This window comes from Uloborus diversus, chromosome 5 (genome assembly GCF_026930045.1).
Source record: "Uloborus diversus isolate 005 chromosome 5, Udiv.v.3.1, whole genome shotgun sequence".
Lineage (NCBI taxonomy): Eukaryota > Metazoa > Arthropoda > Arachnida > Araneae > Uloboridae > Uloborus > Uloborus diversus.
This window is the reverse complement of record NC_072735.1, coordinates 178,405,498-178,432,833: the sequence shown is the minus strand read 5'-3', so window position 1 is coordinate 178,432,833 and position 27,336 is coordinate 178,405,498. Positions and strand designations below refer to the sequence as shown.

Sequence of the window (27,336 nt, the reverse complement as noted above, 5' to 3'; positions counted from 1 at the left end):
CGCTGTGTGGCACGCAGGTAGCGTGCAAAACGGTCTCGAACTAACAACATGGCGACTGGTTGTGGTTATGGTAAATTTTGATTACTGTCATGTGTTAAGTGACTCTCCCAAAGTTAAGACAAATCGATTGACGGAAGAATCAATCAAAATTGGCCTCCAGAACGCTACATAGGAACATACATACATACATAGACTGATTAACACATTACCCTCCTTTGCGTTGAGCACGCTCAGTCGGGTAAAAAAAAAAAAAGTCAAAACACATATGCAATTTAAATTTTTTCTAGATGACATTGGAAACAGGAGAAGGAAAGATTATTACTGGTAAAATTTGCTAGTCGCAAAAGTAGAATCATCTTATGTATTAAAATGCATTACTAACAGTTACGTTCCCATAGGGTATACTCCATATACGCCGTATACTCTCAAATATTTTTATACATGTAGCGTATACCCTCAAGCTTAAAAATTTTTCATATTATGACATATTATGTATATGATCGAATACACAATTATGCATTTGTGCAGAACTGGTTACTGGGAGTATACCCTCATAAAATTTGATGGGAACATCACTGATTACTAAAAGCTTGTTTTGAACAAAAATGTGTGAAGTAAAATAAGAATATGATGTCTTGATAATAACTTTCAAAACTTGCAGTTAATCTTAATATCTCTATACTTAGGTTAATTCAAAAGCAGAGACAAATGTATATAAAAATTAGGTAAAAGAAATAATGGGAAGCGGCTTGAAACGAATAGCTTTTACAAAACCTTCTTACATTTCTTCTTCCAACGTTTAACTTATTTTTTTTCTGTAGTAATCAAGAAATCATGTAGGGTCAAAATGTCATCACCATCAAAAGTTCATCAATGCAGGGTCATCGGAGAAAAGGGAAACATGGGGTACATGGAAATGTCGGGTAGATGGAAACTTAGAATAAATGGAAACGTGGATGGAATACATAGAAACAAGACGTAAGTGAAAACGTGGGACAAATAGAAGCATGGGGTTGATGGAAACAAGGGGTAAATCGAAACATGTAAAAGTGAACATGGGGTAAATCGAAATATGTAAACGGGAAGATTGGATAAATGGAAACATGGGTTAAAAGGAAACATGAGGTAGATGGAAACATAGAATAAATGGAAACCTGAAATACGTAGAAACAAAGCATAAAAAGAAACATGGGATGGATGGAAAATGGAAACATGGGGTACATGGAAGCAATGGATGAATAGAAACATGGAGTAAATCGAAATATGTAAAAGGGAACATGGGATAAATGGAAACATGGGGTACATGAAAGCATGGGATAAATGGAAACATGGGGTTTATGGAAGCATGGCGTACATGGAAACATGGGGTGAAAGGAAAGACATGGGGTACATGGAAATAAACTCTAATCACTACTCTTTTGCTAATATTTGAAACTGAACTGTTTCTGGATACTACATAACATAAAGATAAGAGTCTGAGAATTCTGCGTGTTCCCAAACAATTGTGTCATCATGGTTTAAATACGACATAGTGAAGCAAGTTTTATTTATTTATTTTTTTTCAGTTTAGTGATTTTACTTTTACCTCTCCAGCAGGTCTACAAATGCAAAGTAACTCGTTTCAACTGCATGCAATATACCGACAGCTCGATTATGAAATCCAGCGATTGCGGTTTCATACTTGCTATGGTCTCATCAGGCTAAAATAGTCAGTGATCGAGCTCGAAGCAGATGCTGTTTCATTGAGGCTGATAATATGACCTTGAAACTGGTAGCTTAATCTAATCACCACTCACACCAGCGAGAGTCCGCAAGCAATGGCGCGGCTCAACTCGTAAAATGAAGGTAAAAGCTTAGGTAACAAGCAGAAAGTGAAGATGAAAGCTTAGGTAACAAGCAGAAAGTGAAGGTAAAAGCTTAGGTAATAAGCACTTACTGCTTGTTGCCTAAACTTATACTTTCATTGGTGTGCTAAATTAATTTTAGTTTTCCAGTTTAAATCCAGCTTCAGTGAGAGAACAACTGCCGCCCGCTCGGTTATTCACTATTTCAGACTGATATCAGCTAAAACATTTCGGCAAAAAATTTGCAAAAATATTTTGGGCATATTTGACACATGGCACAGCAAATTGGAACACGACAACAAAACTTGATTAAGGGGAATCAGTATCCTAAATACTTTCAAAAATTCGATATTTTTATTTTTATATATTTTGAAACTCCATTTCAAAACTTTTTTAATGATACAAAGTTCTTGATCGCACTCATATGACTGTGCTCGACCCATATAAATGTAGTACTAACTGGATACACAACGAAGAAACCGGTTCCATGCCCAACCGAGACCAGCATTAGACAGGCGAGTGTCCGAAACATGCATACGCGACGCTTAGCACATGAGCGCAAGCAAGTTTTGTTGTTCGCCTGGTATCCTGAGGAGGTAAAAAGCGTGCTTCCTCTCAAGATTCGCGCATTCAATGGTGACCAATGCTTTCCGCTACGGTGTGCATCTAGTTATACTACATCTATGGCTCGACTATTCAATATATATAAATATATATATATATATATTTTTTTTTTTTTTGACACTCACCCCTTAAAGTTGCATATGAAAGATAATTAAAACCTTTTTTTGTTTGTTCTCGTATCTTTATCGTTGATTTTTAGAGGTCATCAAAAGTCGTTTTCGTAGTAAAAAATAGATTTTAGACTTTTACGTTTTCGTTTTAGTCCAAATCTATATAAATTACATTTATGGCAGTCAACTTAACTGTTAAATCAACAATCAAATAACTGTAAACATAAGATACAGTGGAATCCGCTTAATTGGACCACTGGTTAATCGGACCAGCCGCTTATTTGGACTAAATCTTAAAGAACCAAAGCAAATACTACCATTACACAAACCTAATATTACTCGCTTATTGGAACCAAAAATCCTTTTAATAGGACCTAGGATCATAAGAACAATTTGGAAAAAAATTACAAATCGCCCACCTGAAGTGTGTCAACAAACTTTATAGTTACTGTAGTAAAAGCTAATAATGGTTCTTTGTAACTTTCAATTAAGCGCAGAATTCCAGGAAAAAAAATTACAAACGATACTCCAATTTCATGGCGGCACCGTTCCAGCAGAAATCAAAATTTCAGTTAAATTCAAATTTCTTCTTCAATTTTGTTGTGAAGTACTTAATTTACATTTCAATGATTTTTTTTTTTAACCGCTGGTTACTCCATTTTAGCACTTATTTTTTCGCTCTCCCATTTTTAGATGCTTCTGGTTGTTGAATTGAATCGATACTTACTGGAAGGAATAACTTAAACCGTATCGGTCTGAGACGAGTGTAAAAAGATTATTCTCTTGGCTTTAATTTATTTTTCGATGGAAACATTTCGTAAAAAGCAATTTTTCTTCTTTTTATGCTTACCATACATATAGGGCTCTCAATAAGCAAAATGGCATTTATATATTTTGTGTATAGCATGTTCGGTCAAGCTACACAGGTCCTATTCGCTTAATCGGACCAGCCGGTTATTAGGACCAAAATGGCACCATCCCAATGTGCTCCTATCAATCGGCATCGACTGTAATAAGGCCGCTATATGTACGAGCCGACGCATCAGATTTTTTTTATAGCCATTTTGGATCGGAGCGCGTGTTTGAGTGGTTGCCTTTTCTGGCGAGTTATCGCGTTTGGTGATTGTTCACTGTGAGCAATTATTAGCGGCACGTGACTTGTTTAAATAAAATATTATTTGCGGCAAATTTGGTGAAATCCGAAACTTTGCTGTGGCAACCCTAGCAGTGCAACAATGAAAATCGGATCCAAAATGGCTTTACTTAAGCTGGTGCGTCGCCTATCTATATAGCGGCTCTAGACTGTAATAGTCTCACATGCTGCGTCATAGAGCTATAACTTCATAATTAAATAATGGCAACAAGCCAAAGTTCAAGATCAAATGTAGAATTAACTCATTTCAATTAGAGGCACCCCAATGTGAGGTTACTGTGAAAACCCAAAACTTTTCTTATTCGGCAAACTTCGTCTGACGATTCGGCAAAATTATCACATCCGGCAGAAGTTAGAGTTATCTTCAGCAAAACTATTCGCAACTCCAACGAACTATAGGGGGCACTGAAGTCACTGTCTAATGGCGGACTTAAAAACCAAAACAAACGCACATGGTAACGAAGAAAATGCTAAAAGTGTTGTGATTTTTGTTCGTAGGTATGATTTTTTCGCTTTATTCTTTTTAAATTAATTTTCAAAGTCTTGTGGATATTCTGGCCCACGTAGAAAGAAATGAGAATTCAAGAAGCATTACTAAACGTCAAAGATTAATGCAAACTACGTAGTTCGTAGTTCTAAGCAGCTATTTCCACGATGTTGAATTCGATATTTATCAATTCTTGATAAAACTAAATAATAATTGTGGCCTGACAAGAATAGCAATTAATGCTAGAAAATCAATATGACATTACAAATTGTTATCGAAAGAAGATGATACTTCTTTGCCTTGCTTGGCTAGCACTTATTGTTTTGCATTTGTTGGCTGAGTTATTTCTCTCGAATTCCCGAATCGGTTAATTTAAAAATTTTCTGTTTCGATTTTTCTAATTTCTGAGTTACGATTTAATTGTGTCATGTTATGCAAATCATCAACAAAATTCTCACGGATATATGGTGGTAGTTTTCTTTTCAGTTGATTGACCATTATTTCTTTTCACTTATCGAATTCTGTAATCTTACTACCATTTTATTCCACTCATGATAAAAATTAAAAATGGTTTAACTAAAAACGCGAAATCTCGCCAAGGCTACTTTGCTCGCACTATACTATAGAACTATAACCCTAAACAAATTTGGCTAAACCTTTCAGCTGAGAATAAAAGGAATAAAGTAAATTCTTTCTCGGTTATTCATTTTGTTCTACGATAATATATTCAAGAAAATATTTTGCATACTGTCCATTCCAACTAAATACTGCTGTAAAATATGGTAAGTTTAATTAATTTAAGATTTAAAAAAAACCCATATTCTTACAAATTCATACAAAACAATAAAAATTTTTACCTTGTATAACGTTATCCAAGTTTGTTAATCCAGAATTTTCGCTTTCACCAATTATTAAGGAAATAATGAAAACTAACATTATTTTGAAAAGCTCGAGAATACTACTAAGGGAAGAATTAATTTCTGTAGCTGAAAGCAAACTAAGACACATCGATTGCGTTAATAAATACTCAGAACAAACTGCCTGTGTTTACGTCAACAGACACCGTGGAGCGCAACGTGGCAATGTTTTAGTTGCATTCGCAGTTTTATAAATCACCGCAAGGTAGCGTATTCGAGCGCTGGAGTTCCGAATCATCATTCGACAGAATTTGGAGTTTCATCCGGCAATTTCCGTAATTCAAAATTTGGGGCGCCCCTGGTTTCAGTGGGTGATAATTCACTTGGGGGACAGAAATACAAAACGAAATATGGCAAAACAAATCACTGGTACCACACTAAGAAAATCTAAATAAATAAAACAGAAATAAAAATGGTCGAGCAGTACTTTCTTGAAATATCCCATAAAGTTATATGGATTGATGCAATTAAGGCGTTATAGATATAAAAACCACAAATGAAAGAACTCATTTCAGTGCAAAACTACTTTATAATTTCAGTCTAAAACTCAACTATACACATGCTAATAATAACTATCGACGCAATTGAAGTAAAAATAAAATTAAATCCTCAATTTAAAGACACTTATAGAAACACAGAGTAACGCTTGACCATTTTAATTCATGATTTTGGTAAAAATAAAAAGAAATTTCATTTATACCCTTACAAAGCGAGGTAAGCAGCAAAAGCGAGAAGCACGATTTTAATGTAGGATGCAAAGAGAAGGCATTTTTTGTGTTGAAGTCATCAAAAGTATGAGAACGGCAAATAAACGACTTTATTGAAGTAAAATGATTTTAGAATGCTATTTTAACAGATGTACACGATGAATATCAATTTAAATAATCACCGACATTTCCCGCTAAAAAAACAGTATTAAGAGGAAAAAATCAGAGGAGGAGAGATATAAGCATAACGAAGAGTACAAGCGGAACACAATCACCCTAAATATTGCATTATAATGAAAAGAGAACAGATAAAATTCACAATCCTATATTCGATCATCTTAAATTCTAGAAAATCATCTGAATTTTTGACATATTTAATTTCAGTTTTTTTTTCTTTTTTTGCAATCACGAATTGCGATAGGACAAAACGCGTTGAGTTTCTTGTTTCTACAAACGGAATGGGATGGAAATGGCCAAGAAATTTGGACCCGTCATATTATGACGGGCGGTTTTCTAGCATAGGCGAAATAAGGAACATACATAATAATAGTTTAAAAAACTAAAAAACACGTTTTAGTAGCAAAATGAACCAAAAAGTTTAAAATAATCTTTGGGTGACAAGTATATAAAGTAACTGACCAAACATTTAATTTTACTGTAATAAAAAAAAAAGCGTGGGGGGCTTCTTATCAGTTGTCTTAAATTTCTTCCACTTGTTATCCATGCGAAAATGTAAATAGACACCCCCCCCCTTCCGACGCTTTTTTTTTATTACAGTAAAATTAAGTGTATGGTCAATTTCTTTATATACTTGTCATCCAAAGAGTATTTTCAAATTTTTAGTTCATTTTGCTATTAAAGCGTGTTTTTTTATTTTTTTTTAAACTATTATTTTATTTTTTGCATTTTAGTTCCTTTTGCTACGAAAGAGTTTTTTTTTTTTTTTTCAAATAAGATTTAGATACTAAATATTGCTAACACTTGTAACTCTTACATGAAATATTTCTGCGTGTGTTCGATTTTTATAATGAATGTATCTTAGTATTTTATTGTATTATTTGCATCAGACATTTTGAATGCTTTCTGGTAAATTCATGTGCAAACATTGTTAGACTCCGCAAATCTGATTTGTACGTTGTAAGTAATTCTAATAAGCCACTGGCTATTTATCCGAAGGAAAGTTGGACCCACAAACATACAAGTTAAGCCAATAAAAGCGTGTTAATTAGAATAAACTAATAACTTATCGTTAATAAATCAATTTGATTATAGAATATTACATTTGTCATCGGGTCTGAGGGTGCATTCCAAATTTTAAAAGAATCCGATCACAAAAAGTGGGCGAAAATTGTGTTGCAAGATCATAAGTTTAATTTTGGTGTAGACGGGATTAGAACGTACGCCCAATGATTTCCGGAGGTGGACTTTCAGCGAAGACCCGCGCCTTGGATACGAAAGCTCATAAAGTAGTGAAATGTACTAACAGTAATAAACCACTAGCTCTTATCACAAACATACAAGTGAAGCTAATAAAAACGTGTTAAAAAATCCATGTAATCCTGGGGTGTATAGTGAAACACAATAATTTCCGATGTGTCGCTCTAAATACATTTTAATGAAAAGAAAACAGATTAATTCACAATTCCATATTAGATTATCTTCTTTACTAATAATAAAGCTGAAAGTCTCTCTGTCCGGATGTCTGGATGTCTGTGACGCGCATAGCGCCTAAACCGTTCGGCCGATTTTCATGAAATTTGGCACGAAGTTAGTCTGTAGCATGGGGGTGTGCACCTTGAAGCGATTTTTCGAAAATTCGATGTGGTTCTTTTTTTATTCCAATTTGAAGAAAAAAACTATCATAAATTACGAAATTATCATAACGTGGGACTGTAACATGGGCACAAGCCAATTGGCGAGATACGAAATTATCATAACGTGCGACTGTAACGTCGGTACAAGTCAATTGGCGAGAAAATTCACCATACATTATTTGTGAATATACAGGCAAACCAAAAGACCTTTAATTTTTCTATTACGGGCGAAGCCGTGCGGGTGCCACTAGTAAATAAATAAAAAGGTTTTTCTGAAAGTACCGGAGTTCCGTTATTTTCCAAGGTGAAAATACTAGAACGAATTAACCCCTGGGTTCTACTGTATGAGCATAAGAGGCAGATTTACTTCAGATGAAGATGAGATTTGATTTTGGATATACAATCGGACCCTGATTTAAGAAATTCATCGGGACCGAAGATTTTATTCGTTAAATCGGGATTATTCGTTATATCGGGGTGAGGTAAAAAAATAGAAAAAAAACTGCATTGCCTTATCTAAAGCCCTTAATAAGCAACTGCAAAATATATACGTAATTAGAAAGTGAAACTGAATTAGAATCTTTTTATTCAGCACTTCACGACATAAAGTGTTAACACTCTGTTAACAAATAGAAACTGGCAACGGATAAAAATTTTCAATCATTGCATTTAATTTCCTTGTCGGCCAACAATGAATTCGGTTACCAATCGCGTGAATAAAGGCTTAGCCGTATTTAAATCTGCTTTTAAAAAAACGTTATAATTCCAATTCTATGAAACATGGAAGTTCCAAACACATTCTATCAGATGTGGGGAAAAAAACTCTTTATTTTGGTATTAAATTTTAAGTTGTTTAACTACGTTTTCACTGTAAAAATCGCAAAAAGCCTTTTAGAGGTTTTTAATTAACATCTTCGTTAATTAATGTCATCCAAAGATGCAATCTAGCTAAGAACACTCTCGATCAATTTTCCTTTCGAACAATTTTTTTTTGAGCAATCACGATTGCTTATTGCTTTTATTTGACTGTTTTTGGCGTCCTATCATTTTATTTTCCCACCGCCACCCTCCGCACCATCACCGTCGCCCGGCTCCTCACGATGCTGCTCCTATAGCGAAAGCCGTCTCCAGGTTGCATGCATGTCCTACACACACGCGCATACATACACACACACACATACACTTACATACACATACACACACGTATACGTACAGACACCTACACATACACACACAAAAACATACACACATACACACAACTACCCACGCATTCATGCCTGCACACAAACATAAACACATATGCCTACACACACATACACATACCCCCCACACACACATTCATACACACAACTACCCACACACGTATGCCAGCACACAGACACAAACACACATGCCTACACACACATACACATACCCCTACACACAAACACACATACCCCCACACACAAACACACACGCTTACATACACACACTTGTGATTACGAAAAACATAATTTGAATTCAAGATGTCAAAATTCAAATTAATTTTCTTTTTTTTTTTTCAAAATCGGTCCATCTGTTTAGGCGCTAGTACCACAGATACGCAGACAATTCAAACTTATAACCCCCTTCCTTTGTGTGTCGGGGGTTAGAAAGCAGAACTACATGTGATATACCGACTCATCAAATAGGCCTGACATCACAAGTTGGTTACTGGTGACATTGAAATTCTCTGCTTTCCAGAACATCATAAGCTCCAAAATATTAAGCGAAAATTCACCCCGTTTTAGATGATTTGCAGATGTAACTACGGAGTTTTGGCGAACATTAGATGCGAATTCATGGTGTAGCTATAGGGAAGTACCATGAACGCAAGCAATATAAACCAGTTTCTTTGTAAGCAAAACAAAAATAAAAAAAAAAAAAACTAATTTGATTTAGGTAATTTAGCTCGAATGCAAAATGCAATAAAATACCATCTGCATCAAATGTATAATATTCTTGTGAATGTATACATTTTTTTTTCTATTTATTTGTTTCTGAAAAATTTTGTGCGTTATACAATTTTAATATTAATTTTTCAAACACTAGTCTTAAAAGTTGTAAGCAGAGGTAAAAGTTTTTACCCTATTTAAACAACTAAGATTATGGAAAGATTCAGTTTTCCGATTACTAATTTATTATTTTATTTTTGAAGCCAAATTCATATATTTTTAGTTAACTACTTTCCAATTATTTACTATGCATGTTGTTGCAATTTCAGGAATCTATTTTTTGGAATATTTATTACTATCGTGTCATCGACTATTTACAAGAAAAAGTTTTTTTCCCCATAAGTTCCAAATCAAGGAATGTTTTTCGCTTCATTCAAAGCTGTATAACAATGAAATCGAAGATAAAAAATGAGTCAATGTTTCTTTTTAAACTTTCGACAGTGAGTCCTATGGAATTTTCACAGCTTTTGCAACATGAAGAAGAAAAACGCAAATTTATCCGTAATCCGTTGCGTAATGTTCGTCTTTTTCCAGTTAGACGGGGTAATTGAAAACACATATAACCACGTATATAAGGAGAAAAATAACTCGCGGACGTGCAAGGTAGACCGAACCGAATCAAGATGAAATTAATTCTAGTTTCCCTCGCCATTTGCAGTTTTATGTGAGTTATTTCTTTTTTTCTTTTCCTTAAAAGGGGTCTCAAGACTTTTTGACCTCGAAAAATCCCACGTTTTGAAAAAAAAAAAATGTTTTATTATCCTTATTACATGCTTTTCTTTAACTTCACTCGTTGTACGTAATTTTTTGATTTCGCCTTTCCCTTCAGTTTGGAATGCTGGAAACATGTTTACATGCATGTGTATACTGAAAAAAAAATTGTTTGTTTGTTTGTCTGCGTGACCGGATTTTTTCAAATCCAGCAACTTTGAATGAACCAACTTCCAGATGTCCTAGGGTGCTGATTTTTTTTTTTTTTTTTAACACTTGTCTTGGATGACAATACAAGGTTCCATCATTTTTTGGCGCGAATTCCTCGAAGGGGGTGTGAGCAATGGGACGTCTCTTGAGTTATGCGTGCTTGCTATTACCCAAGAAGTGACTGGCGGAATCAAACAAAATTTGGTCCACATGTTGCCCCAAACAGGAACAAGAGCTGATTCAATTTTGGTGCCAATAGCTCAAACGGGGGTTGAGCTATAGAACTTTTTTTGTCGTCAATGTTTAATTTTTAATTTTCATTAGTATAAAATGGGTTATACGGTGCCCACGCTTTTCTTTTCATTCAGAAATTTAAATGATAATTTCAATGTATCGTAATACAATAGGTCTGATGTTAACTTATGTGTTCTATGGGATAAATTTTTTGTGATAAATGAAAATTATTTTTAACCTTTTAGTTCAATGTTTGCAAATGAAAAAAAAAAGCATGTTTTTAAAATTTATTATTTTTTTTTTTTCAGAACAGTTACCAAACATTTTATGTTCGTCAAAGTACTTCCGAAGTTATTAATAAAATGGTAGGGGTTGTTTACATTGGGGACCATTGTGAGTCCTAACTTTAGACGCGTTTTTCTCAAAACGTAAAATTTCTGATTACTTGCATCATATTTAATTAAATTATTGTTCTCCTACTATGATATTTTGTGGTACCTATCAAGGTTCGCCGATATATATCAGTCTATATATATCATTATATATATCACGATATATATCGGATATTTATTTTGAAAATATCATGTATCTTACTACTATTATATATGCGAAAGTTTGTCTGTATGGATGTATGGATGGATGTATGGATGTTTGTTACTCTTTCACGCAAAAACTACTGAACGGATTTTTATAAAACTTTACAGTAATATAGCTTATGCATCAGAATAACACATAGGGTAGTTTTCGTCGCGTTATGGGGGGCAAAACCCCCTTAGGGGGGCAATAAAACACAATTTTTGTATAAATTCTCTAATATTGGGATGAAAAAATACTTGCACATATTTACATTATATGTCCATCGAAAGCTCTGATTTTTCTGGTGAGGATGGCACCTGTTCGAAATTTCTAAGTAGAATAAAAAACGAGTTATGAGCTTTTTAGTTCCATGTTCGAAGGCTTTCCTCAACTCAATACAGTATTTAGTGTATCATCTCAACTCCCTGTCGATAGCGGCAATTGTTGTATTGTTGACTATCTTTGCTTTTCGTGACTGTTCAAGGCTTTTCTCAAGTCAAATCTTGAAGTAAGATTTTTGCACAAGATTGGCAAATAATACATGATTTGGCTGATCATTTTCCACTTAAACGGAACTTTAATGTAATTAATGGTTTTTAATATTATTTATGCTGATTGAACGCTTACTCATTATCCAATCAACCAGCAGATCGCCAAAATTTTTGCAGAAAGATTTCCGTAGCTGATGCATTTGGCAGTTTTTTCAACGTCGCTGTTTTTGAAGCCGAAGACTACGTCATAATGTTTCTCAGCTTTCACCATGTGAACAAAATATCGCCAATCAAAGAATTTTCAAAAGACTTTTTTTACTGTGTTAAATAATCCAGCAACTAAATTAAGCAAATCCATAAACAGCACAAAAACTTCCATTAATTTTCCTTTTTGCACAATTTCAAACAACCACCAAATTTTATTACTTATTGGTAACAATTACTTTTGGTACTTACTATTACTTTTGGTAACAATTCGGATGAAACTGTTTAGCGCCATTTTATGGTGACCAAAAATATCTCAGCATCTGGCGACGATATCTCCTGTAACGAAAATTAATATCATATCGTTTTACAAAGTAAGGAAAGAATGGGGAAGCATCATCGAAGGTACCCCGAAACGACTTTCGCAAATTCGATAAAATCGCACCAAGAGCCACAATGATTGAAATTTCCCGAAATAACTAAAGCAAGTATAAGAGGATTACGAGCGCAGCTACTTTTTTTTAATCGCATCGTACTTCATTAGCCATACAGAGAAGGTTTTAGACTCCATGTTTAAAAAAAAGTATCAACAGATTAATCTTTTTAAACATGAGAAGATTAATTTCATGTTTTGGAAATTTGTATATGCTTAAATATAGTGCTTTCGTTTCTAAATCAATACTATTTTGTTCTTTATACTTATTGCTATTTTAGTTTTATGGGTAAGGAAGAAACTCGATTTTTAATCACGACAAAAAGATGTGTTTTAAATTCTTTCACTTAAAACAGAAAACAAAAGCAAGTAACGATTTTTTCTCTTAATTATTACTGACCCAGGCAACGCCGGGTATTTTCACTAGTATTTTCTATATTTATTCTTTCAACTACGGTATCTTCAATATAAAAATTACTCGTCATAGTAATATTGTTCATTTCTTATTAAAAATAACCAAAAAGTTATGTACTACATTTTTATGAGTATCAATACATCATTAATGCAGCAAAGTATCCTTTTTACTTCCTTTTACAAAAAAGGAAGTATTGTATTAGCGAAAAAAATTTCACCCAAAAATCGGCTTTAATTTCCATTTTGCTCACCCCCGAATGAATGTTGAGTTTTTTTTTTCAACCCGACCACACGTGGATATGTGCTTAGGAACGTACAGACACCCGAAATATCCATTTTGACGATCCCCGAGTTAATTACAACGAGTTTTCTCGTGACGTCTGTATGTACGTATGTATGTGCGTATGTGTGTATGTGTGTTGCATAACTCAAGAACGGAATGTCCTAGAAAGTTGAAATTTGGTACGTAGACTCCTAGTGGGGTCTAGTTGTGCACCTTCTTTTTTGGTTGCATTCGGATGCTCCAAAGGGGGTATTTTGACCCTTTGGGGGGGGGGAATCATTGTTAATTTCGATGTAAACTCAAGTGGTGTTATAATTTGGCGGACACTTGGCGATATATCGCCAGTCTTTTGGTCGCCAAGTTTTGTCGACAAATTTGGTGATTTCTTTTTTTTTTTTTTTAATCTGGTTTCAACTTGGCCACTGTTGGTGATATTTAGAGAGTAAACTATTGAATCATATTAAAATTGCCAGCAATGGGGAAATGACATTAAATTGGAGTAAAAGGAAGTCATATGATGTACACATCAGCTCGTTTATTTTATGTCCATTCAATAATTCGTAATGTTACAATTTTGATTCATATTAAAAGTGCGTAGTTAAATATTACATGTTGGTCAGAAAAAAAAGGAAATGTCTTATGACTATGCTTGTGCAGAACAGGTGCATATTTTTTATTTCTGAGTCATATAATTGTGTAAAAGTAGCTAACAGAAGAAAAATGAGTAAAACAGCTAATGCTAAATTAACTCCATTAAAATTGATACAAATGTGAAACGAAATACTAGATATAAGTAATGAAAGACACCTTAATTTTAAGTCTACATATTGTAATAATAATAATATCTTATACATATAAAATCTGAGTATCTATCTATCTATGTCCAAGCTTCTTCTCCCGAACGACAGTGAACTGACCATCGAACCAGGTATCGATGGACTCGTCATCTTCCCGTCTTCATGTTTGGCTATTTAACATAATCCTCCGATAATAATTAGCGGAGATATCAATTAAAAACTATTAATTATGACTCTTAGATTTCAAAATCAAATCCATATTTTTCGAAGGCTTTCCTCCATTCAAATTATTATTCAGTGCTTCATCTCAACTTTCCATAACAATGCTTTTATTAAAATGTATAGCGGGTGAAGAAAATCATTGAGATGAAAGATCTGTTGCCATTTCTTTTTCTCGAATATGAACAGGTAAAATTCTTGTTTTTGTTTTGAGGCTTTTCCTGTAATCAGGGTGCTTAAGTTGTTTACTTTTCGATTATTTTGCCGTAATCTGCAGCAAAACTACACTGACTTTTTTTTTTTTTTTTTGGTTCAAGCCTGAGTGTTGAACTCGCGTCACTTGACATAACTTTTATTTTTGAGGTGGACCGTGCAAAGCCGGGCGACGCAGCTAGTAAGAAAATAAAGAGTGATTTGAGGATACATTTACTATTTTGAAGACTTCAGTTTTTGCTGATTGAAAATATCGGATATATATCAAAATATCGGATATTTTCTAACCCTGGTTCCTATCTTTGGACTTATATCTCATTTTAAGTAAAACTAATAGACAAATATTTTTTTAAGCACAGGGTTTACAATTATGATTTTTATACAAAGTTTTCATATAAATTGCTACAAAAAATATTCATTACTTTATGAGCTGAAAAAAATATGTACAGATCTTATTGTGATACTTCGCTGTACTTTAAGCCAATTTTGGGAAACATAAACCCATTATTTAAGTCAGAATCGTGCGCGAAGCAAAGTATTAACTTTTCGTGATATACAATAGGGCTTAAATAATTTAAAAAATACAGCAAAATTTCCCTCAAAATAATGATTCTAAGATTTTGTTAAAGGCTAATTAAAACTTCCGAATAAATTAAACGCAACCCTTTTTAACTCAAATTCGCAACTCCAACGAACTATAGGGGGCACTGAAGTCACTGTCTAATGGCGGACTTAAAAACTAAAACAAACGCACATGGTAACGAAGAAAATGCTAAAAGTGTTGTGATTTTTGTTCGTACGTATGATTTTTTCGCTTTATTCTTTTTAAATTAATTTTCAAAGTCTTGTGGATATTCTGGCCCACGTAGAAAGAAATGAGAATTCAAGAAGCATTACTAAACGTCAAAGATTCATGCAAACTACGTAGTTCGTAGTTCTAAGCAGCTATTTCCACGATGTTGAATTCGATATTTATCAATTCCTGATAAAACTAAATAATAATTGTGGCCTGACAAGAATAACAATTAATGCTAGAAAATTCAATATGACATTACAAATTGTTATCGAAAGAAGATGATACTTTTTTGCCTTGCTTGGCTAGCGCTTATTGTTTTCCATTTGTAGCTGAGTTATTTCTCTCGAATTCCCGAATCGGTTAATTTAAAAATGTTCTGTTTCGATTTTTCTAATTTCTGAGTTACCATTTAATTGTGTCATGTTATGCAAATCATCAACAAAATTCTCACGGATATATGGTGGTAGTTTTCTTTTCAGTTGATTGACCATTATTTCTTTTCACTTATCGAATTCCGTAATCTTACTACCATTTTATTCCACTTATGATAAAAATTAAAAATGGTTTAACTAAAAACGCGAAATCTCGCCAAGGCTACTTTGCTCTCACTATACTAAAACTATAACCCTAAACAAATTTGGCGAAACCTTTCAGGTGAGAATAAAAGGATCAAAGTAAATTTTTTCTCGGTTATTCATTTTGTTCTACGGTAATATATTCAAGAAAATATTTTGCATACTGTCCATTCCAACTAAATGCTGCTGTAAAATATGGTAAGTTTAATTAATTTAAGATTTAAAAAACCCCCATATTCTTACAAATTCATACAAAACAATAAAATGTTTTACCTTGTATAACGTTATCTAAGTTTGTTAATCCAGAATTTTCGCTTTCACCAATTATTAAGGAAATAATGAAAACTAACATTATTTTGAGAAGCTCGAGAATACTACTAAGGGACGAATTAATTTCTGTAGCTGAAAGCAAACTAAGACACATCGATTGCGTTAATAAATACTCAGAACAAACTGTGTTTACGTCAACAGACACACGTGGAACGCAACGTGGCAATGTTTTAGTTTCATTTGCAGTTTTGTAAATCACCGCAAGGTAGCGTATTCGAACGCTGGAGTTCCGAATCCTTAATTATCTTCTGCTGGCAGTACCAAAAAAAAAGTTTTACCTCAATGCAAAATTAACATTTTATTTATTCAATCGAAAAAAAATGGCAACACATCTTTCTTCTCAATATGTTCATTCACGCAAATTTAAATTTAACTCGTTGGCAAAAGAAAAATTTCCAATTTTTTTTGTTGTTCCATTAGGCTTAAAAATGCTTACAACTTTTTCAAGGTGATTTTACTGTTTTGGGGTTATTTTTTTAAATTCTAAGGAAGAAAATTAACAATAGGGGTATTTTTTGCGGGCTTTCGAATGGGACTTGAATCAAGAAAATCGGATAATTATGTCCCGTAGAAAGAGCCATTTAATGCCATTTTCAGGTCCTAAAATTGAAATTCGAACAATTCGGTTCTTTTTTGGCGTTTGAAAACCCCCCTACGTTCCTTCTCGGGTGGCCAAGTACATCCCTGCCAAATGTTTTCTAGATCCGACGAAAACTGTGGATTTGTGTAGAGAACATACATACACACATCTATATTCTCTGTTTAATTTATTTTGATAAAGAGGTGGGCAGACGATTTCTTTTTTTTTTTTTTTTCCAATGATGATAAAACTTATTTCTTTAAGTGGACATTTTGAAAATTACTAGTGCTCGCACCGCGGTTGAAATTCGATAGTACAATGTAAAAAAATTCCGAAACGTCCCTGAATATTTCCGTGCAACGTTTCGGGATTTCACAGGTTTTCATCTATTTCCCCTTAAAATCAAGTATCTTTGCAAAGAAGTTTCTTAAATTGCTACAAGTTGCACGAACCTTTTACTGTTGGGAAAAATATTTTTAGGTACTGTTAGCCCCGCTTAATCGGGTAACAGATAAACGAATACCCCGCTTATACAAATAAACTTCCCGGAACCGAAAATTTCCCCATAGACGCAATGTTGAAGACTCCGCTTAATCGAGTAATTTCCCCGGATAATTGAATAATATTAATATTAATCAGCTTTCCCAAGTATTTTTCCTGATAATTTTTTTTTAATAAATTAGAAATAAATTAAGTATGAACAATTATTAACGTAAAAATATAAAGTAATATTTTTCGCCTACAACGGGCGGGAAAAACATCATTAATAGTCCATACAAACATTTCCAATATTCTGCCAAATTTCTTTTGCCTTTGTCATTTCCGAAGAAAAAAATAAATAAATAAAATAAATTATTATTTCCTTTGTATAGCTATTGATGTATTATTATTACGTTGTAAGACAAATGTTGTCAATTTAGAAAGCTATGGACAATTTCTCCACTTAATGCAATACCCCGCTTAATCGAATAAAATTTCTTGGAACCGACGATATTTAATTAAGTGGGGCCGACAGTATCAGTTTAAAGACTGGCCGATTTTTAATAAGAATGTAGGCTTTAGTTCGATTACAGTCCATCCAGATTGATTAAGCTCCAATGAGAGCGAATAAGTCAGAGAAGGGCTGCAGTTCTGCAAGGCAAGAAATTGCAAGGGAGATTCTTGGTTCTTACTTGCAATTCCACCTTAGCGTTGGTCATAGTTACATTAATGCTTCTAGAGCTTTATTATTGAATCAGGAAGGTTCTGATTAATTGCGTTAAGAGTACTTAATTTTTCTTGAAGGTTCTAGACTGGCTTTAACCGGAGAGATTTCCAAATGCTTCAGAAAGATTCAAGGATAACGGGGTGGTTTCTTTCAGTCAAAAGTACTAATTTTAGTCATTGAAATGGATAGAATGAGTAAAAAAAAAATAATAACATGGACCCAGAAAATACTCTCATTTTCCCAACAGTTTTTTTTTAATTTAATTTTTAAAACGTCCGATTTTTCAAACAAGGCGTGGTCTTGATGACGTCACAAATGACGCATCTTTCTACCACCTTTCCACGTTATGATAATCAAGTAGCGAATTAAAATTGCGCTCTACGTTTGCTATCAACCCTATCGTTGCCAATACACGTGAGTAAAGATGCGAATTGAATATTTTGCACTGTGAATGGCATCACTGAATGGCATATCATCATTTGTGATGTCATCGGCAGAAGCCGTATACAATGAAAGCGCTCCAATTTAAGTAATTTTTAAAAAATATTAAACGTAAACAAATTTATCAAAAAAATGGTCAGATCCTATGTTTTTAAGCATGCTCTTTCAGAAAAATTTCTTTTAAAATTTTCGAAACGACCCCATTTTAGGAAGGTTACTGTGTTTTTTAGCGGAAAACGTTCCTGGTTTGTGCAGGATATATTATTCACAGAATAGCTGCCCAATATTTTCCAGGAACATTTCTGAATCGTTTTTACAGTGTATAAATAACTGAAAATTTGAGAAACCTGATATCAATTTTCCAGTTTCCAAAATTTTTATTTGTACTTTTATAGGGCTGTGGCAACGGCCTAAACTCAGAGAAACAGCGCATGCAAATCTGGCAAAGTTTACTTAAAAGTCTCCAGCTGAGTTGGCTAGCGCGCGGTATCTGGATTGATGTGTTATGTGTAAATGTTAGATTATTCCGAGATGGAACTGATTAATTTATATTTATTTCTTTTAATGGTAATGTGTTTTGTTGCAATTTACAATAAATGTTCGCTTTTAACAACTGGATTACCCGTCTCTACATTGGTGACCTGAACACGCAGTTATCAGTTGGTAGCGAAATGATTTCAAGAAAGAATGGGTCGCAGCAATTCGCCGGAAGGTAATTTATTTCGACGAAAAACTTCAATTTTTTTCAACTGTCTTGCTTTTCTGTGCATGTGTCCTTTGAGGTTCTTGAGTGTAGCATTGTACCTAAGCTATTAGTTGTTCATGTTACAAATTCAGTAATTATTTGTTTCATGTTAGTATGGAAACAAAAGAGAATTTAAATTTGACTCAAAAGGAAGTAAGTGCTGAAAACTTAAGTTGCAATAGGGTTGCTGTAAAAGTACCTAATTTTTGGCCGGAACTACTTTGATATACCCCCCCAAATCGGAAATTTGGCGACTTTTTTTGTTTTTGTTGACACAAAACTTTGTTGCCACAAAAATTGTTGACACAAAACTTTAAAAAAAACTCAAAAAATGGTACAAAATACAAGAAAATACTAAATTTGGCAACAGCAAAAACCTAAAAGCTGAAAAAACCTAAATTGGCAACACCAAAATAAGAAACAGCAACCCTAAAAAGTCCGTAGGAATTGCCAGATTTGGCGCGTAATTTTTGGGGGTGTATATCAAAGTTATACCCAAATATCGCAAGAAATGATCTTTATTTTGGAACAACTTTGATATACCCCCCCCCCCCCAAATCGGAAATTTGGCGACTTTTTTTGTTTTTGTTGACACAAAACTTTGTTGCCACAAAACTTAAAAAAAAACTCAAAAAATGGTACAAAATACATGAAAATACTAAATTTGGCAACAGCAAAAACCTAAAAGCTGAAAAAACCTGAATTGGCAACACCAAAATAAGGAACAGCAACCCTAAAAAGTCCGTAGGGAATGCCAGATTTGGCGCGTAATTTTTGGGGGTGTATATCAAAGTTATACCTTTTGGCCTAATAATGCGAAGTTATTTTTTGTACAACTTGAAGCTAGTTTTAGGTTAGCTGGCGTTACGGTTGAACAAACGCAATTCGATCATTTGGTTGCGTCGCTAGATGCAGAAACTTTGTCTCATGCTACCGATATTTTATGTCAGCCGCCAGAAAAACCATACACCGCACTTAAACAAAGATTGTTAGCGGAGTTCGAATTTTCTCAGAGTCGTAAAGTAAAGACATTAATTGAAGACTTAGAATTAGGTGACAAATCTCCATCTATGTTATTACGAAAAATGAAAGAATTAAGTGAGAGTCATGTAGATGATGATTTTTTAAAAAATATTTGGCTTCGTAGGTTACCGGTACCAGTGCAAACAATTTTAGCGGTCAGTTCTGAAAATTTAGAAAAGTTAGCGGAAATGGCAGACAAGATTTGCGAATATACTGGGTTGGTTGTAAACTCAATTGATAAGCAAACTTTTAAATACCAAACTGCTAGTACTGAAATTCAGTTGGAACAATTGCAACTGAAAGTAGACGAACTTACTAAAATTGTAAAAACGCGCAGTCGCTCAAGGTCTCCAAATCGATCTCAGGGCCGTAAACAATTTAATTTGAGAGCTGAAAAGCGAAATAATTGGTTATGTTGGTATCATTTTAAATTTAAAGACAAAGCTACCAAATGTGTAAAACCATGCGCTTTTGAAGCGAAATTTTCAAATTTTTCAAAATCGTCGGAAGTTTCTATGACTTTTAATAAAACAGGATTTAGTCGCAGACTGTATATCACTGATATTTTAACTCAAACGAGCTATCTAATTGACACAGGTAGTGATGTTTCTTGTTACCCAAAATCCTTTTTGAATTTAGACAGCTGAAAAAAAGAATTCACTTTGTACGCTGCAAATGGATCTGGGATTGATACTTACGGTACTAAGTTATTAAATTTAGATTTCGGGTTAGGACGCAGATTGAGATGGCCGTTTATCATAGCTGACGTTACAAAGCCTATAACAGGGGCAGACAGTTTGAATCTGAACTTTTTACGAGTCTATCAAAGATGCTTGGCATAAAATTAGCAAGGACATCGCCGTACAGACCCCAAAGTAACGGTCTGGTGGAAAGACTGCACCGACCATTGAAGCAAGCTTTGATGTGTTACAAATCCGATTGGGTTGAAGCACTTCCATTAGTGCTGTTGGGACTCAGATCTACGTTACGTGAAGACCTTGGCGCGTCCGCGGCACAGCTGACTTATGGGTCAACTCTACGGTTACCTGGACAGTTGTATGTAGAAAAAACTTTATCTAATACTAGGGGGCTATCGCCCCCTGCTCGCTATCGCTCGCCAACCCCCGGAACTGCTTACGCAGTTCCCTGTGGATCGCTTCGCGATCCATGCTCGCTTCGCTCGCTCGCTGTATGCCAATACATTAGCCTAGCTAAAATTTTCCGTAAAAATTAAAGTTGGTAATTGCATTTAGGTCACCATCCATTTAACCAATATGAAAATTACGTTCATAATGTTAATTTGTCTGCTTTAGCCAGATTTTCGACAGTTTAACTTTGCTGTATGTAAGATGACTGCCTTGGCAATGTGCACAACTTTACCATTATAGATACAAAAGTGTCTGTCATTGCTTTGGAGAGATTGCACTTCTACCTGTTGGTCCGCGGAAGGTATTTTATTTCCCTTCTACCACCCATTGGAAAACCAATGAAGGCATTCCCCTATCCGCCACCTGGGGACGCGCCCTCTAGGGGTTACAGGCTCCCCCGAGGGATGTATTTACATTATTTACACTCTTATATATATATTTACATATTTACACTCTTATATATATTTACATATTTACACTCTTATATATTCTAATCTGAGAAAACTTCCTCATATACACAATTAAAAATGTCCCGTTTGGGAGCCACAACTGACACTGCTTCAAAAGATCTTGTTCTTGATAATGCCACATAGAGCTGGCCATGACTAAAAACAGGCTCAGAGAGCACCAAACATATTTTCTCAAACGTTTGTCCTTCTTGTTGTTATTCTGAATCCTTGCCACGTCACGAACAAAAAATGGTTTAACTAAAAACGCGAAAACTCGCCAAGGCTACTTTGCTTGCACAATACTAAAACTACTATAACCCTAAACAAATTTGGCGAAACCTTTCAGCTGAGAATAAAAGGAATAAAGTAAATTCTTTCTCGGTTATTCATTTTGAACTGAACTGTCGTACTGAAGCAGAGAATAGACGACGCTCAAAGCGCCTACGCGTTCAAAACAACATTGCCGATGAACATGATTGTGGAGCAATGTGTGAAGAATGCGAATTTTGTGGTGCTCTTTATTGGCAGAAAGAGCGTAATACTGCAAATAAATATACTAAATGTTGCCATGACGGAAAGGTGCGGTTACCGGCATTGTGTGACGCACCTGATCTGTTGAAGGAACTGCTGACTGAAAATTCCCCAGCCGCTAAAAATTATCGGCAGCGAATCAGAGAATACAACTCTGGAAATGGCTCGTCTTAAATTGGATTCAAGAACGGTTTCCTGCCTTCTTTGAGCTTTTCTTTGCTGATTAAGGTTGAAATGGGCCACAGCCCGACTCAAACTCATCTCAAAAAAAAAAAAAGTTCGTTGAGTATTCTGTGATTCAAGATTTCAAAACAACGTAGAAGTTTGTTTACATGATTTATCGGCGAAGTGTTGCCAACAGAGGTTTAGAAATTCACCACTTCATTTGCCGGCACGTAAGAGAATTATATATATAGATGCCTGACTACGTTGCACGTCTTCAAAGACTGATTAGCTCGCTAAGTCCATCTACCCCTATTCGGCATGGTCAACAACGGATTTATATCCCTAAAGATCTGCAAAACTGTACACATGTTTTTGTGCGCTTAGATGCTGTAAAAAAATCATTGCAGCCGCCATACGAAGGGCCTTATCAGGTCCTAAAGAGAATGGACAAGAGCTTTTTGATTTCGGTGAACGACAAGGAAAAGATCGTTCACATCGATCGCTTAAAACCAGCATTTTTAATTGCTGGAGATTCCAATCCAAGGACTCCTGGAGTTACAACAAGGTTTGGCCGCAAAGTACGTTTTCGTCTCCCAATGGTCTTGTGAGACTGGTGAGGGAGTCTGTGGCAACGGCCTAAACTCAGAGAAACAGCGCATGCAAATCTGGCAAAGTTTATTTAAAAGTCTCCAGCTGAGTTGGCTAGCTCGCGGTTTCTGGATTGATAGGTTGTGTAAATGTTAGATTATTCCGAGATGGAACTGATTAATTTATATTTATTTCTTTTAATGGTAATGTGTTTTGTTGCAATTTACAATAAATTTCGCTTTTAACAACTGGATTACCCGTCTCTACAGGGCAATTCGCTAGTGGTTGACCACCAGCTAGTAATTGATCACTCGAATACTAATATATACAAAACAATAAACAAGTAGATATTTTCAATTGGATTGCTAGAACTAATTTCTAGCATTCCATGAGATACTCGGTTGTAATTTATACAATTAACTCAATGAGATAAAACTTGTCCTTCTTCTAAAACTTAGCTGTATTGATGTATGAAACATCCTTCAAAAAGTGAGTATAGATTTTTATCCACAAAAAAAGTATTTTTACCAGTAACTGGGGCCCAGCATATGGAGATTCTCGGCACGGATTTGGAAAAGTAGATTCGAGAGGGTAACTTTATAGGAAAGCTGCTTGGCGTTAAAACTGACATACCTATGCATTACTACTATTAAATAGTATATTAATTATTGTTGAAATGATATTTTTATTTTCACTGTAGAGATTTAATTTATGGGTTCTGTTTTTGGTAGTGGCTAATGATAAACTACATAATTTCTTGCTTACTATTTGTCTCACGTTGCGCAGTTTTACTTAAAGTTTGGTTACACAACTTCATCAAAACTAATGAAGCATTATATTTCATATATACAGGGGCTATATTCATGGAGGTGGCCGAGGACCTGGAGGCCAAGGAGGCGGCGGTGGTCAAGGAGGATTTGGCCAAGGAGGTCAGGGTGGACCTGGCAGCTATGGTCAAGGAGGATTTGGCCAAGGAGGTCAGGGTGGACCTGGCAGCTATGGCCAAGGAGGCCAGGGAGGACAAGGAGGATTTGGCCAAGCAGGTCAGGGTGGACCTGGCAGCTACGGTCAAGGAGGCCAGGGTGGACCTGGCAGCTACGGTCAAGGAGGCCAGGGTGGACCTGGCAGCTACGGTCAAGGGGGCCAGGGAGGACCTGGCAGCTATGGCCAAGGAGGCCAGGGAGGACAAGGAGGATTTGGCCAAGGAGGTCAGGGTGGACCTGGCAGCTATGGTCAAGGAGGATTTGGCCAAGGAGGTCAGGGTGGACCTGGCAGCTATGGCCAAGGAGGTTGTAACTACGGCCAAGGAGGTTGTGGTGGACAAGGAAATTATGGTTGTCAGTATGGACAAGGCGGCTGTGGTGGAGGTGGAGGTCCTGGACAAGGAGGTGGTGGTGGACAAGGAAGTGGTGGTGGACAAGGAGGTGGTGGTGGACAAGGAGGTGGTGGTGGACAAGGAAACTATGGTTGTCAATATGGGCAAGGAGGTTGTGGAGGAGCTGGCCAAGGTGGTGGCGGTGGCCCTGGAGGATACGTGCAACAAAAGCGCTAAATTGTGAAGCTTTCAGGCAGAGATCAAAACTTTTCTATAGACTTAAGGTAAGGCAAAATTTTGTTTAAAAGCATACTTAATTTATTGCCCAGACTGAATATGTCAGGTTTTGGAAATTATATGGGAATGGAGCAGCGGCGGATTTTTAGCATCAGAAATCTGATGGGTCCCAGCGACACAGGAGCGGCCCTTTCATTCAGTTAACCAGCAATAAGTAACATTTAATTGTTAATTTTTCGGCCTTCAATTGTGCTGCAAAGCAGCTCTTTAGAAAGAAAAGTGCAAGTGATTGCAGTTTTCAGCGAATACGTTTTCATCGTTGTTATTGTTTATTATAGTACAAATAGTGTTTCTATGGCTTTTTGAGAATGATTCGTAAAACGGCTTTTTCTTTAGACAACGTGGTTTTTAGAAAAGATTTTGTAAAAATTAGCAAGCCTAAACCTATTTTTTATATAATGCTAAGTGATGTCTTCATACACTGGGATTCGCAGTATCAATCGTTTTACTAATAAATGTTGCTTGCTTTTGAGGGGGGTTGTCGAGTTCAAGACTTCTTACGCTCGGAAGAGCTTAAAGTTAATCTTTTATCTTAAAGATTGAAGTACCTAATTACAAGAAGACATGTGTAGTGTATTTTTAGCAGTAAGTTTTTCAAGGTTTAGTACCAAAAACTCTGAAACGCACATGACTTCGAAACCCCATGTATCTAGTTTGTAGTATTTCTATTCTAAGTTTGAGTTGAACCAATGTCATGTATGCTGGTCGTAGTGCTCTCATGTTTATATACTATGCAATCTTAAAAGGAGACAAAAATAACATTCTATCAAAATTCCAATCAATTGAATATTTAATAAGTAAGGAAAAAATGATTGTAGAAATGTACAATTATTTGTCCAGAAATATTCTGTAATATCTGGCCATTCTCTTTTATAGCTCTTAGGAACTTGGAGACTCCCAGAAACGTCAACAGGTGCTTCAAATAAAGCTTCCAAAGGACACCTGCTGTTATGTTTCTTTACTGACTGATAAATCATTGCTATTGGGCTTTTATTTATTTGTTTATTTAACAAGCAAAGCAGCAATAACGCGCAGACAAAATGTATACATTTGCATTTTATGTTTTTTCACTGATCAAATAAATTGATGTTCTTGTATGTGTGCATCTGTTTGATAAATCGTGGAACAACAATAACACTCTGCGAAAATGAATAAATCATTTTCAAAATTTAACTCTGAAAACGACACTTTTAATTCCAAAATTTCAATCAAATATCGGCCTAAATTTACATTATATGCAGGAGTTGTTTATTTGTTCAAAATAAATAAAAAAAAAAGAAAATTTGGCGCATTTATGGGAAAAAAATATACTCTGGAAATTTCAATCGGATAAGCCGGAGATCTGGATAAACAGGGGTTGGATAAATGGAGTTGTACAGTAATTTCATTTAATTGCTTTACTGATCGCCACTCGGCCATCTTTAAATATTTTCTTCTTTATCTTTACTAATAATAAAGCTCAAAGTTTCTCTGTCTGTAGGATGTCTGGATCTCTGTGACGCGCATAGCGCCTAGACCGTTCGACCGATTTTCATGAAATTTGGCACAAAGTTAGTTTGTAGCATGGGGGTGTGCACCTCGAAGCGATTTTTCGAAAATTCGATGTGGTTCTTTTTCTATTTTAATTTTAAGAACATTTTCCGGAGCGAAATTATCATAAGATGGACGAGTAAATTACGAAATTATCATGACGTGAAATGAGAAAGCGAATGACATAGCCAATTGGCGAGAAATTCATCATCCATTATTTGTAAATATACAGGCGAACCGAATGACCTTTTAATTTTCAACTACGAGCAAAGCCGTGCGGGTACCACTAGTTACTAATAATAAAGCTGACAGTCTGTGTCTCTGGATCTCTGTATGTTACGCGCATAGCGCCTAGACCATTCGGCGAATTTTCATGAAATTTGGTACAGAATTAGTTCGTGGCATAGGGTTGAGCACCTCGAAGCGATTTTTCGAAAATTCGATGTGGTTCTTTTTCTATTTTAATTTCAAGAACATTTTCTCGAACAAAATATTCATAAGGTGGACGAGTAAATTACCAAGTTATCATAACGTGTAACCGTGACATGGGCGAGCAAATGAACACAGCTAATTGGCGAGAAATTCATCATCCATTATTTGTAAATATACAGGCGAACCAAATGACTTTTTAATTTTTTACTACGGGCAAAGCCTTGCGGGTACCACTAGTTAAAAATAGTTCTTCAGTTGCATTGTAACCATGCCTTGGAAACAAATATATGAACATTTTCAGCCTCCAAGATCTAAATCCTGAGGACTTAGAATGCATCAAATAAAGGGTTCCTAAAAGTAGGGGGAGAGTGCTGAAATTTTAGGAGATTAGAGTACGTCTTGAAGTGGATTTAAAGAAATTTTTTGGTGAAACGTTTTTCTTTATTTCTAGCTATAGGCACCCGCACGGCCTTGCCCGTTTTAGAAAATTAAAAAGTCATTTGGTTCGTTTGAATATTTACATGCAACTTCTGTTATGCGTTCAGTAGCATTGGTTTTCGAGCTATCTACATACTATATTGAGTAGATTTGAAAAATGGCCATCTATTTTTTTTTGCGAGAAAAATGCACTTGAAAATGATTGCACTTACTCATATACGCTTACCGCTGCGTTTGAATCATCATTATTAGTTTCAAACACATTCGAGATGCCTCTAAGTTGTCGTCAAATGCTCACCATTCAAGATGTCACTTCCGTCCCATTGCTTCCT

General features: G+C 35.2%; 1 protein-coding gene across 1 annotated transcript in view; it reads left to right on the top strand.

Annotated features, from left to right (window-relative positions):
- Positions 1-1,294: 1,294 nt before the first annotated feature.
- LOC129223301 (uncharacterized) overlaps positions 1,295-27,336 on the top strand; it is an 84,902-nt gene continuing 58,860 nt past the window's right edge. Inside the window, exons 1-3 of the mRNA XM_054857867.1 lie at positions 1,295-1,386; positions 23,845-24,500; positions 24,585-24,591. Of these exons, the coding sequence (XP_054713842.1) occupies positions 1,295-1,386; positions 23,845-24,500; positions 24,585-24,591 (755 nt within the window). The remainder of the gene's footprint in view (positions 1,387-23,844; positions 24,501-24,584; positions 24,592-27,336) is intronic.